Below are 21,109 nucleotides of genomic sequence, written 5' to 3'. Positions count from 1 at the left end.
TTCCCCTTTAATTTCAAGAGGATAGTCCAGTTTTGCATTGTTTCCTTAGAGTTCTTGGTAACACCCTGGAGAGGGCACTTGTTCTTCATTGCTGTGGGCATTGTTCGTGGAGGTGGAGGTAAGGAGAGCCAGATACAGAGCCTGAGCAAGGTTCACTCCTGTGGAGGCCAAGATGGCTGCGCTGCCTCTGGCTGGGCAACACCACAGTCCGCATCACAAGGCTCAGTGATGAATGGCATTTTAGTGGGCTGCGTTACCACCTGCTGTCTGTATCACAAACCAGCCAAAAGAACAGATTTCCTGCCATAATACATTATTTATAAGTCTAAGGAACCAAAGGAAGATAAGTAGGGAAATATTTTGTTCCAGAAATGCCTGATGGTATTAAATGAGGCATCTTGTCTTCCTTCCTTCTGTTCCTCTCCACTCTCCCTTAATGGATATGTATTTTTCATTCCATAGGGGACTGAGTTGTATATAGGATTATTTCAAGCTGAATTCTCTGGGTACTTGTGATGATTTTTTAAAAACAAAGATAAAAATCCAGGGACCTGACAAAGATTGTTATTATTCCACCCCAGTGGTGATGAGTGAATTGATAATAAATGCACAGATGTGTTGATGTTTTTCTGGATTTGGGGGTTTATTTTCTTACTACACATTTTGAGGAAAAGGCACATTGAAGAGAGCAGAAGGTGGCATAGGCAGTGGAAGTCTGATCTTTCTTTGCAACTCCACTGATAATAGGAGGAAATCAGCAACATATTTAGACAACATGGCACACTGGCTAGGAGCGCAGGTCAGGAGCCAGACTGCCCAGCTTAGAATCCTGGGTCTGCCACCCGCTAGCTATAGGAAATTGGGCAAATTACTTAATGGTCTGTACTTTTGTTTCTTCATCTGGAGAGCAGGGATAATAATAATGCTTATATTCAGGCTCCTGATAGCCCACTGAGCACTTTTGTGTAAATTAGAAAAGGCAGCTCCCCAGGGTGGACTCTATGGCTTGGGTACAGACAGTAGCTTTATGTGAATTAGGAAAACAGGACTCTTCCTTCAGAGGAGTTTGTGTAGTTTAGCAAAGAGAGCTCAGGCTGGGTGTTTGCCCCAACATGACAGCCTATGTAACCAGCCGTGGTAGCTCTGACTACCACACCGGGTGCTGAGGAGTAAATTAGTTGATAAAGATTCAATACAAGATGCTGCTATTATCATCATCATTATTTTGAGGTGACAAGCTAGCGTAGAAGAGGGTTCAGAAGAGCCTATAGATTTGTGCAGAGTAATCTTAGAAAATGAAGCAATTTGCTGAAAGCCCTTGGTTATTAGCAAAACTGTGGCTAGAGCCCGGTTGTCTTGACTTGGTTTTTGACAATCCTGACTAGGCGTTGCTACACAGCTATGTGATTCAAACAAAAGAACCATTGATAGAGGATAGGGGTGAGGGGCACTACGGTCAGTCCCAGCCCCAAGTGCCACTGAGAGCCATTCAGATAACAAACTCTTAGAAGATGATGGATTTTCCTCCTAAAACCACACAGTATATTGGTTCCTTTGTCCAGAAGTTAAGTGTTAATTTAAACATATGCCATGAAGTAGGCACGTGGGGATCACAGCTACCATCTTAATGGTGGACTTGAGGAATATTAGTAGATGGATGAAGATGTATTTCTGTAATATTTGAACTAAATAGCTTTTAAAAGTAGTATTTTTCACTACAGTCTTTTCTGAGTAAAACTAAATGGAAAAAATACCTTTGTTTTTTATAAGAGGGAAAATAAGGGAGTTGAGCTACTGTGCAAGTTATGCTGTATTTTTCCAGTTCCCTGTAAAACCTTTTTCATTATAAAATGTAACACAAGTATAGAGAATTACATGAAACAAATACATAGCTTAGCTAATCATTTAAGGTGAACAGTCTTGTAATGACTACTCAAATCAAAAATTAGTATTTTGCCACCCTGGAAGCGCATTTGTTGCTATCCCTCAATGATCACTCCTTCCTTCCTTCCTAAAATCACTCTTCTCATGTTCTGTTGATCACTTCCTTGCTTTTCTTGATAGTAGTGTTGCCCAAGTCAAGCCCTTTTAAAGGATAGGCTGTTTGAACTGTGATCGTTCTGTCTTTATGCTGAGCATTTCACCATGTTTTATTTTCATTTGGTAATCTAATAACTTGTTTGGGTGAATTCTAGTAGTTTCCTAACTTGAGTTTGATGCCTTTTTAAATGCCAAGAATTGGCTACATACAACAGTTTTGTGGTTACTTTGGATTCTTAGTTAAACATTATCCAGTTATTAGAATATCAAATAGTGAAATTGATCACTTCTTCAGACAGCTCTACAACTGTTACAGGACTGTGTGTTCTTGGCAGAGCCTCTAGTTTTGGTTCTTTGTCTGAACTCTGGAAGCCAAGGGGCTCAACCCCTTGTTCCTTCCCATCCTCATTGGTAACGTCATGTCGATTTAATGGCTAGTAAGTGCCATTTCTGTGTAGTAAGCAGGTGAAGAGTGAGTTGAACATAAATGTAGTGACCGATAGTGAACTGGCAAATGAGTATCATTAGAGAAAATCAATATGAAAAACTCCTAGAAATTAATGAGGTGGCACTGGACAGGTTGTTGACCTGAGTATTTTCCATGGGCTGTTGAACTACTTTTAGCCCTAGCCCCCACATATTTTATTATGAATGTTTTGAAACATTCAAAAGAAAGAAAAAGAAAAGGGACGGAAGAGTAGGGGAGGGAGATTGGTTCAAATAGACCCATATACCCACCATCTAGTTTCAACAGTTGTTAGCATTTTCTATATTTGTCCCCTACACACACATACCACTCTCGTATTTTTTCGGTCATTTCAAAATAAATTATAGATGTCAAAACTCTTTCCCTTTATTTTAGTATGCGTCTCCAAAGTGCAAGACCACTCCCCTATATAACCACCATGCCATTATCACTCTTTTTTGTTTGTTCAAAATAGTGTGTCACTTGGTCCTCCAGGCTAGAGCACAGTGCTGTGATCACAGTTCACTGTAGCCTTCAACTCAAGCTATCCTCTTGCCTTAGCCTCCCAAGTAGCCGGGTCTACATGCATGCACCACCACACCCGGCCAATTTTTTTTGTTTTTTATAGAGGTGGGGTCTCACTGTGTTGCCCATGCTGGTCAAACTATTGGCCTCAAACAATTCTTTCACTTCAGTCTGTCAAAATGCTGGGATTACATGCGTGAGCCACTGCGCCCAGCATCACTCTTAATAAGGTGAACAGTGATTATCATCACATGGCCAGCATATATTTAGCTTTCCCCAAATGTGCCCAAAACATTAATTATAAATATTCTTTTAAAGTAGGATCTCATTAAGGAATATACATTGCAATTGGTCATTATGTCTCATGAATCTCTTATCTAGAATAGCAACCCCTCCACTTTTCTTCATGACATCAACTTTTTGAAGTCCAATTCTCTTATACAATGTGTCATTTTTTGGATTTGCCTGATTATTTCTTCATAGTCTCATTTAACACAGATAACGTGTGTAGGAGGTTATCACATGGGCTTCCCCATGTGATTTTGTGCTCAGCACTTACAAACCTGGATCCATTGCTGAAGTGGCAAATTTGCCTCAACTAGATTTTCTCTCCCCTGGGCAGGATTTCTGAACAAAAGTTGCAGCCACCTGATTTAGACACTCCAGTTATGGATTTTCTTCTCCTTAAATATGAAGCTTGAAAAAAAAATAGAACTACCATTTTTGCACACTCAGTAGGTACTAAATGTCCTATTAGAAGGTTCCTACCCATGATTTCCAACCTGTAACAGGTTGAAAATTGGACTGTTGTCAATCAGACTTCCATAACCATCTTTTAAAGGGAGCAGGCTCAGAGAAATGAAACCATTTGTCCAGTTCTCAGGTGTCAGGCCTGGAATTGGAATGTAGATCTGCCTAATTCACAGGTTTTATACTTCACTGTGCTGAGGGCTAGCTGACAGTTAGATGCACTGATTTGCCAAAATTAGCCAAGAACTGGCGGGGCGTGGTGGCTCACTCCTACAATCCCAGCACTTTGGGAGGCTGAGGTGGGTAGATCATGAGGTCAAGAGATTGAGACCATGCTGGCCAACATGGTGAAACCTCGTCTCCACTAAAAATACAAAAATTAGCTGAGCATGGTGGCACACATCTGTAGTCCCAGCTACTTGGGAGACTGAGGCAAGAGAATCTCTTGAACCTGGGAGGCGGAGTTTGCAGTGAGCTGAGATTGCGCCACTGCACTCCAGCCTGGGGACAGAGTGAGATTCCATAAAAAAAAAAAAAAAAAAAAAAAAAAAAAAAAAAAAAGCCAAATACTAAAACATTTATTCAAGGAGCAACATGATACCCAGGTAACAATAACACTGTGGTCAAAGCACATCTCTGCTCCTTGAAATGGAGGCAACCCATGTAGCCTATGAGCTCTCCACTAGTCCATTTTCTTTCTGGACTCTTCCTTCTCCCTGCTCTCAAGTCAGTTACTAAGGCTTTATGCTGTGATAGAGCTCATTTTGAGTGTTGTCTGTCTTTCTGTGCAGCTTCTGTTCTTCCTTTTTGCAAGGCAAGGACAACTTAAGGATGTGCACACACAGTTTTGCTAAACCCCACTCACACATGTCTCTGGACTGACCCATTTTCTGCATCTAGATCATACAAGGGCTCGAGCAAAGGAATTAATGCTCCCAGGGTGCTTTTGAGCATCGGCTGTATTCTTAATTAGATTTTTTTTTGTAGAGTCTGTCAGTCTGTGTCTATAAACAGTGCCTTCTGGTTTTCTGATGACATGATGAAAATATAAATGGATTCTGCAGATTGCATTTTATTATCCTCAATATTAAGCACTCAGAACTGGTGCTGGAGGGAATTATGGTCAGATAATTTTGATTAAATAACCTCAGGCCTGGACTTCTGTGTTGTTTCTTTGCCAACACAAACTGAATAGATATAGGGAACTATTGTTATTAAAGAAAGTGTAGCAGTGTAACTGCCACAGAAAGAAGAGTTGGGCTTCAGAATGCAGCGTGGTGGGGCAGTGAAGCCCTGGGCTGGGCGAAAGGAGAACTGAGTCTAGACTCATCCTTGCTGCTAGCTAGTTATATGACGTTGAGCAAGTCACCTGATTTCCAGGACATTATTTTCCTCATCTATAAAATCCAGGAGTTGTGCGTATAACCTGAACTTTAGCATAAAGAAAGGACATGGATGGATCTCTAGAAAGATCCCTGGATGCTGTGTGGGAGATGGCTTGTGGAAGGGCTGGAGTAGAAGCAGAGAGATCCCTCAGGTGGCAACTGCTGTTGTCTTGCTGAGAGATGATGGGAGCCTACACTAGAGTCATAGCGTAGAGACAGAGAGAAAAGGACAGACCTAAATATATTTTGGGTAGAGAATGTTATTCTTCTTGGTGGTTTGAATGTATCTCCGTGTTACTGGGGGAGGGAGATGGTAGTGCCGTTCATTGATATGGAGGAGACCAGAGGTGGAACAGGTTGGAGTAGGGAACAGATGTTAAGTCTTTGGTATTGATGTTAGTGTGCAATAGTTTTTTTTTTTTTTTCTTTTGAGACCGAGTCTCTCTCTGTCACCCAGGCTGGAGTGCAATGGTGCAATCTTGGCTCACTGCAACCCTCGGTCTCTTGGGTTCAAGCAATTCTCCTGCTTCAGCCTCCTGAATAGCTGGGATTACAGGTGTGTACCACCATTCCTGGCTTATTTTTGTATTTTTAGTAGAGATGGGGTTTCACCATGTTGGCCAGGCTGGTCTCCCAACTTCTGGCCTCAAGCGATCTGCCTGCCTCAGCCTCCCAAAGTGCTGGGATTACAGGTGTGAGGCACTGTTCCCAGCCTGAAATAGTCCTAGGTACCCAAGTGGAGACGTTGACTAAGAAATTGGATATTTGATTCTGGACCAGAGATCAGTACTGCATGTAAAAATGTGAGTTATCATCATCTGTGAGTTGTAGAGAGTCATAGGATTGGATGGGACTATCCAGGGAAGGAGGTGGGGGTGGTACAGAGAGAAGAAAAGAGACTCGAAGAGAGGAGAAAAACGCTTGCAATTACAGCTAGGAAGAGAATGACATAGAAGTCCCTAAGGCTATGGAGAAAGGAATATTTATTTAAGGAAGGAGAAGGAAATCAGGAGTGTCTGCTGGTGGCGAAGACTAGGAGAGGCAAGGGATCCAAAATGGAGGGAGAGCGTGACGGTCATACTGCTGCGATGTTACAATGAAATGAGAAAATGTCTTTTGGGTTAGACAGTATGACAATATTAGAATACAAGAGGAGAGCTGGGAAAGCATGGCCTTATTTAAGATCAGGGAGGAAGCTGAAAAAAGGACTGGAAAGGGAAAAACCAAGAATGAGATCCGTGACAATTTTATTATTGCTGCCAATAATGATAATGGAATGTCCTGAGATCTTACAATGGAGCAGGCAATGTAGTCTGGGTTTTATAGACATTAATTTATTCTTCATGCAAACCTTTGGAGTAGGTTCTATTAGCATGTCTTAATTAGGAAAGCTGAGGGTTGGTGCAAGTTCATTAATTGCCTAAGATGATTTAGCTTATGCTGGGGGTCTGAGAGTACAAGGATTTTCAGTGACTTAAATGAGGACAGCTTGCAGATGGCTAAGCTATGATGATAGGGTAATGGGTGTAGGATACTTATATAGGAAGTTTGGGCTGTGACAGGAAGGAGAAGAACAGGATGGTGATTGAAGGTCTGGACTGAATGAGGGTTTTTAGGAAAAGAGGAAACTCATGCTGTCAGTAGAGAAATGATGGATACTGTGGGTAGAGGGGTAGGGTTGACATAAAAAGGCAGGACCTAGGGATGAGAAGGGGTAGGGCCCAGAGCCTTGATAGAGGAACCCAGTTTAGGAAGGAGAGAATATATTTCTGCCTTTTGAGCTGGCAGGATAAAATGAAAAGATAGGTGTGGATATGGCATGTTGTCGGGGGGTGTGTGGGGCCAGGGATGGTGGTTCTAAAGGAAAGTCTTCCCCGATGGTCTCTCTCTCATTGCAATTCCAACCATGAGGTCATTGGCTATACATGGGGCTGGGAGAGTCCGTGGAGAGATAATTAGGAGCAACAAGCAAAATGTCATTCTGGAAGAATCTCTTTAGAAGTAGGAAATTGATGGGAAATAGGGAAATTGATTACCTCCCTTGCTCCCATCTTCTGGGGTGTCTCTTTTGCTCTGGGTTCAGGTGTAACCTGTAGTACTGGCACACAAGGTCCTTCACCATCTCGACCATGCCTACTGTGGTACCTCACCACCTACCACCCTTCTCATCCCCACCTCCCAGGACCCCTGTGCTCAGCTCTTTGAGCTTTTGGTCTTTGTTCAAAGAAACCTTTGTACAGGTCTTTGTATCTGCCTGGAGCGCTCTACTTCATCTCCTTCCTTGGGAAATTCCTTCTCATCTCAGGACCAACTTAAATGTCAGCCACTCAAGGGCCTTCCCTGACTGTCTTAGGAGAGGGAGTTTATTCTTCAGCCCTCGCATAATATTTTGCTCAAATGCTGCACAAAGGGTGCTTAACTGTGGCATCAACTCTGTAGACACGTTCCCTGGGTTAAATCCAGGCTCCATTATTCACTAGTTTTGTGCCCTTGGGCAAGCTACTTAACCTTTTTGTGCCTGGATTTCTTTGGCTTTAAAATGTAAGCAATAGTCAAACACCATAAAGTTGTTATGAGGTTTAAATAAATTAATATGCGACAAGCATTTAGAACAGAGAGGGCGTATGGTAGTGATATGAATGTAAGCTGTTGTCATTCAACTGTTTCTTCAGTTATGCAATTTGTGTTCATTGCTTCTTCCATGCTCGTGTGCCTCTCTTCCATAAATTTATTGAAAACCACACATCTCTTCCATCAATCTATTGTTTTCAAACATTAGAAATGTTTTATTTTTTTTCCTGGACTGTGATTTCTGCAGGATTGGGCCCAGATCTTGTCATTTTGGTCTTATGCACACCTTTTACACTGACTGGCATAAAACAGGTATTTGGTAAATGATTTATTGGTTGATTTCTAATTCTGGCTTAGATGAGTGTGATTCATCAATGTTTACAAATCGCTTCTGTAGAATTTTGATTCGATTGTTTCTAGCAATCCCACAAAGGATATATTCCTCAGAAAATGTCAAAAGTAAGATAAATTTTGTTCTGTTTTATTACACAATTTAGGTATAAAATATGCAGAGATGTTCTTTTGAGTTAAGTCAAATATAATCAGAAGAGAGTAAGCATAATGAGCTACAGATTATCTTCAGTGAACTAATGAGGTGTTTGTAGGAGGAAATTACGGTCTTCTGAAAAGTGTGCCTGCTTTTGTACAATTTAGGGAAAATATTCATGTCCTTCAAAAATTGCCAAAATCTGTTAAATCTAGTATTTTGTTCCAGTTGCTTGAATCTAGGCACCCTTATTTCATCAGCCAACAGAATCTCCTCTTAAGATCATTATAATAGGGTTTGTCAACATTTGTTTAAACTCTTCTTCAGATAGACAGTTTGTGAGTGGACTGTAGTTGTCTACCAGATTGCTTTCAAAAAACAACCAAAGATTAATGAAAATGTTTATAAAATACCTTATATAAAAATGGGAATGATCAGGCTGGGAGACTGATTCTTGGCAGCCTTTGACTTTTTATGGCAATTACATAATAACAATAGTTACAAAGAAATTAGCAGAGTGGAGCATACTGATATACAATGTTTTATATCACATTATAAACACACTGTGAAAATGTTGCCATAAAGTTGTGTGGTTTTCTTTATTAGACTGTTTTTTTTTTAAAGTCCCCCATGTTTCTTATTTGGATGGTTCAGAGCAGTTCCATTGACATAGACAAACTTAGAAACATAATTACCTTTTAGTTCTGTGGAAAGGAAATAGGATACAGATGAGCTTCCTCAATAATTACTTCCATAAAATAGTGTGATCACACATTAAAATCTCCTCTTGCTTCTTTCTGCTTTTGGTGTAACTGCTAAAGTAGAGGAACACTTTTCTTTTCCTTTAAAATCATCAAGATTTTGGCAAATTATCCATTCATTGATTGTGTTAATCTTCGTGTCCCTGTAAGAAATATTTTGGTTAGTGAATTAATCCTAAAGCATAAAGCAAGAAAAATCTGGTATTGGGCTTCCTTGAAAGGCATATAGGGCATAGTTGGTGACATAATTGCCACCGTAAGTACTTCTGAGGGTCCCCTTGAATGGAGACATATATCGAAGTTTATTATGCCCACCTTTAAGATAGTGGTGTCCAGTAGTTTTTGTCCATGCATGCCCATTAGTTTGTGTGTTTGTATGTTTACTTGTTTGGTTTTATGTTGAGCACCATTAGGGAACTATGAGAACTTTCACTTAACCTTGAGTGAGATGGGGAGCTATGGGGGTGGGAGCGGGGTCTGAGTGGAATGGTAGCATCATCTAATTTTATAGGATTGCCCTGACTGCTGGGTTGAGAATAGATGGACAGGAGGCAAGGGTAGAAGCAGCAAGACCAGTTAGGAGACTCTTGACCTATGTAGGTGTGACAGTGGCTTGGAAAAAGACAGTAGAATGCAGGCAGTTAGAAGCAATGATTCTGGCTAAGTTCTGAAGGGAGAATCAACAGGATTTGTTGATAGATGTGGTTAGGTGTAAAAAGATAGAGGTCAAGCATAACTCTTAAGATTTTGGCCAAACAGCTGCAAAGATAGAGCTCTAAGGATTAAGTGATCAATGGGCAAGATCAAGAGGGTAAGAGAGCAGGATCTGGGGGGCTGATGAAGTGCTCCTGACATTGCATGCAGCTCTTCCCCTGCTGTTCCCTGAATGCTTCTCAACCTGGGCTCTCTCTTCATCACTTCCATCTCAGGCTCTTTTTAAGAGCTCTGCTAAACTTCACCGGTCTGCTAAGTTTCCCGTTCTGCTAAGCTTCCCATCCTGCCCTTGTGTCTTTGGAGAGTGATCATGAGCTGATGGTTTGCCCAGTGCCTTGTCTGGAAGGTTACTGAGAGTCCTTCATCAGTCAGGATCCGGGTGGCACAGTAAGGGAAGGCAGTCACTTTTTATATGCCCTGCAAATGGACTGTTGGTACTGGTGGTTGATTCTTGGCAGCTGTTTTGCTGTTTATAGCAATGGCTTATGCTATCATGAGGGGAACAGGAATTAGCAGTCTTTATTGTTAGTATATAGAATGTGTGATATTGTAAACATATTATAAAGATGTTGCTGAGAGGGGTTGTTGAGACAGGCCATTCCAAATCCTGACTACAGTGGAAGGTCCTCCCTCTGTGGTTCTGAACTGCTGGCTTAGTTTAGTATACAAGGTGAGGGCTTTGTGAAATGTACTGTGCATAGGAATCATATGGGAATCTTTTTAAGATGCTGTTTCTGATTTAGTAGTTCTTAGAGGGGGTGGAAGCATTGGGAATCTATGTTTCTTTCTTTCTTTTTTTCTTTTTTCTTTTGAGACGGAGTTTTGCTTTGTCAGCCAGGCTGGAGTGCAGTGGCGTGATCTCAGCTCATCGCAACCTCCACCTCCTGGGTTCAAGCAATTCTCCTGCCTCAGCCTCCTGAGTAGCTGGGATTACAGACGCATGCTACCACGTCCAGCTTTTATATATATATATATAGTGTCTGTAATCTTATATATCGTATTTTTAGTAGAGATGGGGTTTCACCATGTTGGCCAGGCTGGTCTTAAACTCCTGACCTTGTGATCTGCCTGCCTCGGACTCCCAAAGTGCTGGGATTACAGGTGTGAGCCACCACGCCTGGCCGAGAATCTGTGTTTCTAATATTAATTGCAGGTGAAGATGCTGCTGCTACTGGTCTAAGGACCAAATTTTCAGTGGCTTGGTCCTTGGTGAATTTCTGCAGTCTGTACAGCTGTTGATCCTCCTAACAAAGATCCAAGTGCATCTATCCTAAATAGATGGAATGGATGGCATTTGAATTGGTAGAGAGCAATGTGAAGACCATGCTTGGACCTAATGGGCGTGGGAGAGGGATGACAGAGAGCAGTGGAAGAGGAACAGTGGTGGAAACTAGCATCTTCCTGCAAACACATGGTGCCTATTCCCAGAATTGGGAGTCTAAGAAGTTGAATTTGATCAGACTATATCTTGGAGGACTTTTGATTTACAGACTGACTTTTAGATTGTTATATCAATCCCTACTTGAAAATTTTCAGTGGCTATGCATTACATGCCAGGATAATTTTAAATGGTAAATGAGCAATTTAGGTTGTATGTGGGGCACCAATTTTTTTATATTCTTTTTTTTTTTTTTTGAGACAGGGTTTCGCTCTGTCACCTAGGCTGGAGTGCAGTGGTGCAATCTTGGCTCACTGCAACCTCCGCCTCCCGGGTTCACATCGTTCTCCTGCCTCAGCTCCCGAGTAGCTGGGATTATAGGCGCCGGCCAACACGCCTGGCTAATTTTTTGTATTTTTAGTAGAGACGGGGTTTCACCGTGTTAGCCAGGATGGTCTCAATCTCCTGGCCTCGTGATCCACCCACCTTGGCCTCCGAAAGTACTTTTTTTTTTTTCTTAATAGTTACGTTATCTTGTATTTATCATAAGACTTTAGATTGCTTTTCTCATCAATCGGTGAGCTTCCTGCACACAGTGGCCACAGTTCATCTGTGGTTCTCTCTCTAGATCCTGCTCATTATCATTGCTCAATACATGGAGAAAGGCCTAGGTAAAGTGAACCAGAGATTCTGAAATCTGAAAGATAAACTTTGTTGGGTTCTCAGTGTTGGCACTGTTTTCACTATAACATAATGCTTTTAACAAAAATGTAAAGACTTATGACAAAATGTTTTAGAACCTTTCTAATCACTTCTTGGTGAACAAAGTTTAGTATTACAGAGAGGATTAGTGATGTTTCCAAAATGTAAATCATTCTGACAGATGACCCATCAGTGGCAGACAAATCATGGACAGATTCTGGGAAAAAAATGACAACATGTTTAAAGTCTATGTTTAAAATATTAACTTTTTAAATGGGATATTTCTTAATTTATTTTGGGAAAACTAGATATTCATAAACTGTTGAATGACTTTTTAAAATTCATTTTCTTACCGTCCCTCAAATAAGAATGAGAGGATATTAACAAAAAAATTGTTTGTGACATTACATAGTGGGAGTGGTTAATGAGCATTGAGACCATTTAGTTTCTTTAGACTGTTTTATTTGTAACAAAAAATCTTGTTTGATTTTTCTGATGGTTAAAGTAATATATATTGTAGAAAGTTTTAGGAAAATATTGAAAAATTTAAAAAGTAAAGTAAAAATCATATATGATTCCCAATGTGAAGAAATACCATTTTTGGCATATTTTGTGTATGTGTCTTATAATATCTGTCTGGTTTTGGTATCAGGGTAATAGTAACATAGTAAAATCAATTGGGAAGTATTCTTTCGTTTTCAATTATCTGGAAGAGTTTGTGTAGAATTGCATTATTTCTTCCTTAGATATTTGATACTATTTATTAGGTAAGCCTTCTGGGCCTGACATTTTCTTTGTGAGAACGTTATCTATCTATGTCTTTGTTGAGTGAATTATGGCTGTTTGTGTCAAGGGATTTATCAAGTTCATCTAAGTTGACGAATTTATTGGTATAAATTTATAACTTTTCTTGTTATTCTTTTAGTATCTATAGTATCTGTAATAATGTCATCGCTGTCATTCTTGATGTCAGTAATTTCTGCCTTTTTTCTTTTTTGACTAAAAACAAAAGGATTACCAATTTTATTGGCTAAGAGTTTATTAATGTAGCCAAAGGTTTCTAAATTTTATTGATCTCACAAAACCCCCCACCAGCTTTTGGTTTCTTTGATTTTTCTCTATTGTTTTTCAGTTTTGTATTTGATTGATTTCACTCCTGAGTTTCCCCCCTTTCTTCTACTTAATTTGGCCTTAATTTGATGAGATAAAGCACAATTCATTGATTTGAGATGATCTTTTCTGATATGGGCATTTTGTGGCATTCCTTTCTTCTAAATACTGCATTAGTGTCTTTCCATACATTTTGATATTACCATATTCTTTCACTACAAAATACATTCTAATTTCTTTTTGATTTCTTCTTTGATCAATGGGTTATTAAGAATTATGTTATTTAGTTTAAAAATGTTTGGGGGATTTTCCAGTGATATTTCTGTTGTTAGCTTAGAATTTAATTACATTGCAATCAGATAATATATTTTGTATGAATTCTTTTAAGTGTATTGAGATTTGTGTTCTGACTCAGAATTTGGACGGTCTTCATAAATGCTCACTGTGAACTTTAAAAAATGTACATTCTGCAGTTTTAGGGTAGAATATTCTAGGAGTGTCATTTAGGTCTGTTTGGTAGATAGCGTTGGTCAAGTCTTCTATAGCGTGATTGATTTTTCTCTCTACTTGTCCTGTCAATTATTGAAGGGAGATATATAAATCTCTGACTCTGTTTGTGGATATGTCCATTTCTCTGTATAGTTCTATCTGTTTTGGCTTGTGTATTTTGAAGCTTTTTAATTAGGTGTGTGGATGTTTAGGATTCTTACATCTTCCTGATTAGTGAGCCTCTTTATCATTATCAAATGATTTTATTTCTGTTGTTATTTTTGTTATGAAAGTTTCTTTGTCTGATATACAGTTATATCAGACTTTCCCAGAAAAGAATATGTATTTCCCAAACAATACAGTGTAACAACGATTTACATATAACCATATATATATGGTTAATCCAGCTTTCTTTTGATTAGTGTTATGGTATATCTTATTTTATTCTTTTATTTAACTTTTTGTGTCTTTATATTTAAAGTGCATTTCTGTAGGCAGTATATAGTTGTTGGGTCCTGCTTTTTTAGCCATTCTGACAATCTCTGTCTTTTAATTGGGGATGTTTAAACCATTTATATTTAAGGTAAGTATTGACATGATCAGGTTTAAGTTTATAATCTATTTTTTTTCTATTTGCTCCTTCTGTTCTTTGTTCCCCTTCCCCTTTTTTGTTGCTTTTAAAATTGTTAGTATTTTTTATGATTAATTTTATCTTCTTTCTTGGTTTGTTAGCTATAACTTTATTTTGCTGTTTTAGAGGTTGCTCTAGGGTTTATAGTCAAGTCAGGCTTCCATATCCATGAGTTCTACATCTGTGGGTTCAACCAACTGTGGACCAAAAATATTTGAAAAAAAAAAAGCATCTGTTTTTGTTTTCGTTATTTCATAAACAATACAGTATAACAACTATTTATATAGCATTTACATTATGTTATGCAGTGTAATCTGGAGATGATTCAACATATACTGGAAGATGTGCATAGGTTATATGCAAATACTACACCATTTTTTATCAGAGACTTGAGCATTCACAGATTTCGGTAGCTGAGATGGGTTTTGAAAGCATTCCCCCATGGATATTGAGGGATGCCTGTGTACATACTTACCTGGTATATTTTAGGTGCTCAATAAATATTTACTGAATGAACACATGAACAAATGTCTCCCTGGTGCCCAGGCCACAGGGCTGCTGAGAGCCAGAGGCACCAAGAGTGGTTGTCAATCCTGTGCTGTCAGACAATTATTCTTTCCCAGCTTTCAATTTTTTCTCTTTTATGCCATATTATTAATGGATATTGACTTTAATCTTCCTGTCTTGATGTTAGTACCTTGAGATTAGGCATCCATATCCTCTGCTCCCTGAGTCCGTAGAGGTTTCAGTAAATAGGGACTTTATCCTCAGGTGCGCTTTCTCCAGGCTTTTTGAAAGTGCGTGGCGTGGGTCCTCTGGATGAAAGAGACTGTGGCCTTGACTAACTGTGCCCAAACTCCCAGAAGTAAGGAATTCTTATCAGGAAGGGCAGATATTTTTTAAGGTAGTACATAGAAAAAAAGGCTTCAAAGAAATGGTCTAAATTTAACCTTAGTTGATCTAGGCAAAGCTATACATGGGAAGGAAATTCAGGCCTAACAGATTTTCCCCATTCTTGGAATGCCACCAGTTTTTTCAAGGTTCTTGAAATAAAATTATATATATATATAATTATATATATATAATTTTATTATATATATAATTATATATATAATAAAATTATATATATAATTATATATATAATTTATATATATATACACACATACATATATACACATATATAATTATATATATACACACACACATGCACACACACATATATATATGATTGGGCTTCTTGATTTAAAAAGAAAAACTTATAGTCTCTTTTTCTTTTCTCTTTTGCAGCAAGTAACTGGCAGAAGTTTTGGTGATAAAGATTTTCGGACAGGTTTAGAAAATGGAATCCTCCTCTGCGAGTAAGTATAGCCTATATTCAGTTGATTTTATTCAAAAAACATCATTAATACTATCCAGTTTGGCTGTAAGACTTCTAGTGTTTTGTTTTGAATTTATTCACAGTTTGAATCTGAAACTCAAAAAATCACTGGGCTAGACAAGAAACACAAGTCAGTGTGGCAGCCTTGGTGTTCCAGTAGGGAGTGGTGGGGACTGTGGCAACTGCAAACAGACAGAGAGCGAGCATCTGGTAGCTGCTGCTCAGCTCCAATAATCTTTCACTGTGCATCAATTTGATCCCATGTAATTGTAAGGGTGGACCTAATTGTGGTAAAAGTAAAACTTTTCTCCTCATTTAAATCCCAAACAAAAGCAGCTTGCACCAAAAGTGGACACAATATACTTACAACATCTTAAAAGCATGCCGGGTAATGTTCCTCACTTTGCCTGTTTCACTGGTGTATTTTGAATATGTTTAATTTGTGCTGTTGGCAAAATTTAAATGTGAACAATAACTACAGTGTTTAATTTTTGTGTTTCGAAGAATTCGGGGCTCCTGTGAAGTAGCTCTAGATATAAAATAAGCAGAGCCTTCATACTTATAAAGTATAGACATAAATTTCAAGATTTATGGATAGACGTAAATTTTAAGATTACAAAATTTGCATTTATTTAACAAGTTCTGTAATTTCAATACTGATTTTTGTTTTATTGAGGTGAAATGTACATACAGTGAAACACATAGCTCCTAACTGTACAATCTAATGAGTATTGAAAGATTTGTGCATGTATGTAACCTATACCTTAATCAAGATATGAAACAAAAAGTTTCCTCATGCCCCTTCTCATTCAATCTCAAGCCCCTGGAGACAAGCACTGTTCTGATCTCTATCACAGTAGGATCTGTTTTGCCTTCTCTTATACTTGATTTCAATGGAATGACATAGAATAAACTCTTGTTTTTGACAACTTTCAGAATATTGCTTGGGATCCAATGATAACATGGAAGGAGTGTGGGTTTGGAGCCTGAGGACTAGAGATTGATGTTCTTACTTTACCCCTAAGTCATTTAATCTCCTCAAGTCTCATTTTTTTCCTAAAATCATAATAAAAAATTTATAACTCTATTTCATAGGCTTTTTATGAGCTTCAAAAGAATAGAGTGAGTGAGGCACTTTCAAAGATTGTGCAGCACTGTACAGATGTTGACTATTTTGTTGAACCTCTCAACACAGCCCTTGTCAGCATTTTTTTCTGCCTCCCGCCTGCTCTTCTTTCTTCAAAGAAAAATGTATATCTTCTATTTGATGTTTCCATATTCTCTTTCCTACGAAGTCTCTCCACCCTACTCGTATATCCCTCACCACCTCTTTTCTCATTATTACATCTAAATCAGAGCTTAACTCTTAGGTAAGCTGTAATTACTTCAGCACCTCAGTGGATGCAAGCCAGTCAGGCTCTGAACTCTTTCCCTCTGTTCTAGCACTTGCTTTTCCCATGATTCTGGGCTTAGCCCTCTCCAGATATTAACAGACTAGCGAAAATCTGATCTAATTCATGCGGACCATGTTGGTTCAATTGAAGTGGGTCTTTGGTCCAATTTTTGTTTACCCAACATTTGCTCCAGAGATTCTTGTAGGCATCCACTTCTCTGCTATATTCTCATGCCCGGGTAGGTAGGATGAAATTGTCTAAGTCCTCTGATCACAGGGAATTAGACCCACTGGTGTATTTGAAGGAGCATGAGCTTTGGAGTCTGCGGACTAGGGATCAAGCCTTTGTTTCCTCAGTGGGACTCTAGCTAGCAGACCCAGCAGAGAGTTTGCTAAAGTGGAATGAACCACATAGGAGGCCTGAGGCAAGGAAAGCCAGTAGCATGAACCTCTGCTAGGTCCTTTGAGAGAAAGCTGGGTCAGGAGCCAGCGAAACCAGATGCACACAAATTTCTAGGCATGGAAATTGCAGAGCAATGAGAACCAAAACCATGACCCAGGAGCTGCATGCAATGGTGGCTGGGGACGACGGAGGAAGAGAGTTTTCTTTCTCACGCTTATGGCTAGGTTTTGTCTAAGTCAAGACTATTAGGCTGCCACAGACGGAGATTAGCAGGTGTATTTTCTGGGACTTGTACCCCAAAGCCAGTCTAGCAAAAAGGGGGACTTACTCTGTTGAAAATATGGGATTGTTTGATGGCGGGGGCCAAAAGCCGGGACACTCAGCATGGAGGATTTTAGGAAGTTGAAGGCTCCCAGACAGTGGAGCCACACAGGTGTCAAACACCTGTCTTTGGAGATTAGATTAGAATGCCTAAGACTGTACCACTCTCTAGAACCGGAGAGAGTTTAGTGGATGACGATGATTAGGAGTTCTAACTCATAGCTACCCCACACCACAGAAACGTTTAAAAATATAAGGACTCTCTACAATTTCAAATTTTGAAAACTAAGCAGTTTAGCTCTTCTTAGAATGGGGCTTTTTATAGTATATAGGCTTTAAAAAGTTATTTGATGCTTTCCAGTTTTGTGTTATTCAAAATAGAAGCCCAGTTGGTATCTTGGAGCAGTGTTATCCCAGTTGGCAAATACATGAGCAGCATTGTTGAATTCTTTCTTTTGTTCAACAAATGCTCATCTTTTTGTCCAAGCTGGATCCACTCTAAATGTTGGTAGCAACTGTGTAGAGACACCAGCATCTTTGTTCACTAAAAATTTCCTGAGCTGTTGTAGGAGTATAAAGAAACAAGCCAAAAAAACCTTCATCATTTTCATCAAACAGAAGGGTACCTTCTGGGCCTGGAGTCTGTTTTTTCCCCTGACTAGCCTGTTTTCAAACTTAACTGTGGTCTCTAAGGAATATTATTATACCTATTTTACAGAGAAAGTAACTGAGGTACAAAGGATTAAATAACTTGGCTAAGGTCACACAGATAAAAAGTATTTAAGTTTGGCCGGGCACGGTAGCTCTCGCCTGTAATCCCAACCCTTTGGGAGGCGGGGTGGGTGGGTCACCTGAGGTCAGGAGTTCAAGACCAGCCTGGCCAACATGATGAAACCCCATCTCTACTAAAAATACAAAAAATTAGCCGGGCTGGGTGGCGGATGCCTGTAATCCTAGCTACTCAGGAGACTGAAGCAGGAGAATTGCTTGAACCTGGGAAGCAGAGGTTGCAGTGAGCTGGGATCGTGCTACTGCACTCCAGCCTGGGCAACAAGAGCAAAACTTCGTCTCAAAGAAAAATAAAATTAAGTTCAGGAGGTCTGATCCCTTAACTCTTGCTCTTAATCACTGCCCTGTTCTAGAATTGGGATTTTAATGGGAGAGAAAAGAAAGAGATTGGCGGGTGGAGAGAGGAGAGGGCATTAGTGCCTGCAGAGCTAAGTGTGGGGAGGTTGGCAGTGCAGAGGGTGAACCACGGGGTCTCAGCTGGGCAGAGGACAAAGAAGGACTGCGTGGGGTTGGTGGTCTTAGAAAAATATAAGCATCAGGGGCCTGGTGGTCCCACTTGGGCTAAGAAGGCAGCTTCAATAAAAGCAAGGACAAGAGAGCTGAAAGGGTCAGAGGCTGTGGTCAGTGGAGGATGTAGGAGTTTCAGTTTTTGATAGAGCGATCAAGACCAGATGGAGACAAATGAGAATTGTGGACCTGGATTAAAGACTACAGAAACAGGAGAGAGAAAAGATGAGCCCCTACATACAGCATGTACGATGGAAATAGAATACCCTCAAAATCACCCTGGGAGAGCTCTTTCTCCCTATGGCTTTGAATATCAACCCCCATGCAGGAATATTAATACATAAATGTATAACTTACAGTAATAGCAAGTATAATATAGAGTGCCTGTGTCCAGTGGAATGGCAGTAGATGTGTTTTTGCCATACTCATGTCTGTCTTCCTCTGTTGTTTTTGCCAAGTGTGTGTGTAGTTGAAGTTTCGGAGGTTAAATGCTTAAATGGTATGAGCCCTCTTCTGAGTATTTAATAAGAGGCTGGGGTCAAAGTGTGACAGAGTCACAAATATGTGACAAATGTTATTCTGTTAGAAGTCTTAATCATATACAGCAGTGTCCTTGATGACTTATGAGTCAAAAAGGAGGGCTGCAGAGAGTCTTTAAAGAAGCTACTCCCAGGTTGGAGTCATTGGCAGATGATATTCTAATTATTCTCTACTTCCCTGTACATACACCAGGCTGTTTGAAATAGCTCCAGAAAAGAAACTTTCTGACTTGTGTTTCTGACTCTGATTTTATTATTTAGATAAGAGTCTGTGGAATTATATCTGGATCGGGGTTGGCAAATTATGGCCCTTGGCCTATTTTTTTGTTTGTTTTTTTGTTTTTTACTGGCCTTCTTGCTAAGAATGTTTTTTACATTTTTAAAGGATTGTAAACCAAACTAAATTAAACAAGAGTCTATATGTGGCTCACAAAGCCTAAAATGTTTACTATCTGGTCCTTTATAGAGAAACTTTGCCAGTTCTAAAGGACTGTTGGATTAATTTTAGATGTAAATTATTTATCCTTGTAAAGTTAAGAAATTGAGTTTAGGCACTGCAAAATGCTATTTGGGTAAATTAAATAACGTTTTACAAAAGATTTTCCCAGGAGTCTCTTTGCAAGTTTTCTCCCCCACCTTTTTATTTTGGACAATTTCAAATTTATAGAAAAGTTACAAGAATAATATAATAAATAGCCATATACCCTGCACCTCAATATACTAATTATTATCATTTTGCCATATTTGCTTTATCTCTTCATGTGTATATGTGTGTGTGTGTGTGTGTGTGTGTGTATATATATATATATATGCGCCTCTTTTTCCTTGAACCATTTGAATGTAAGATGCAAACATCATGAAACTTGACTCCTAAATGTTGCAGGGTGGATCTTTTAAATATAGGAACATTATCCTCCATAACCATTCAAGGCATTTAGCAATGATATAGTAATGTCTAAAGCATAGTCCAGAGTTAAGTGTTGCTAGTATCCCCAGTAATATCCTTTATACTGATTTTTTACAAATCTAGGATCTGGCTGGGGGCAGTGGCTCATGCCTATAATCCCAGCACTTTGGAAGGCCAAGGCGGGTGGATCATGAGGTCAAGAGATCGAGTCCATCCTGGCCAACATGGTGAAAACCCGTCTCTACTAAAAATACAAAAATTAGCTGGGTGTGGTGGCACATGCCTGTAGTCCCAGCTACTCAGAAGGCTGAGGCAAGAGAATCTCTTGAACCCGGGAGACAGAGGTTGCAGTGAGTTGAGATTATGCCACTGCACTCCAGCCTGGCGACAGAACGAGACTCCATCTCAAAAAAGAAAAAAAAAATCTAAGATCTAATCAAAGGTCACACATTGCATTTGGTTACCATGCCTCTTTAGCCTCCCTAATCCTAGAAAATCCATCCAGTCTTTTGTGTCTTTCATAACATGAACACGTTTGAAGATTCCAGACCAGCTATTTTGTAGAATATATCTCACATTTGGGTTTTTCTAATTTCTTCCTCATGGTTAAATTCAGGTTAGACAGTTATAGCAAGAACACATGGGTGATGTTCTTGGCATGGGACATAGTAGGGTTTGTCCCATTGCTGGTAATGTTATGAGTGATAATTGGTCAAGGTGATGTCCCCAAGATTTATGCATTGTTAATATGCCTTTTCTCTTTTGTCATCTGTGAAAGATACTCTGAAATTGTGGAAATAACTTGATACCCCCAGATCTTTCATCCAATGGCTTTAGTATCTATTGATGATACCTTCCTGAAT

The 21,109-nt window shown here is 39.4% G+C and overlaps 1 protein-coding gene across 16 annotated transcripts in view; it reads left to right on the top strand.

Moving 5' to 3' along the window:
- The window catches only part of LIMCH1 (LIM and calponin homology domains 1), a 344,225-nt gene that overhangs the window by 121,788 nt on the left and 201,328 nt on the right, over positions 1-21,109 (top strand). For all 16 annotated transcript variants that reach the window (XM_050791190.1, XM_050791189.1, XM_050791193.1 and 13 more), the window contains exon 2: positions 15,297-15,367. In XM_050791190.1, the coding sequence (XP_050647147.1) occupies positions 15,297-15,367 (71 nt within the window). The remainder of the gene's footprint in view (positions 1-15,296; positions 15,368-21,109) is intronic.

This window comes from Macaca thibetana, chromosome 5 (assembly GCF_024542745.1).
Source record: "Macaca thibetana thibetana isolate TM-01 chromosome 5, ASM2454274v1, whole genome shotgun sequence".
Classification (NCBI taxonomy): domain Eukaryota; kingdom Metazoa; phylum Chordata; class Mammalia; order Primates; family Cercopithecidae; genus Macaca; species Macaca thibetana.
This window is presented reverse-complemented; position numbering and strand designations above follow the sequence as displayed.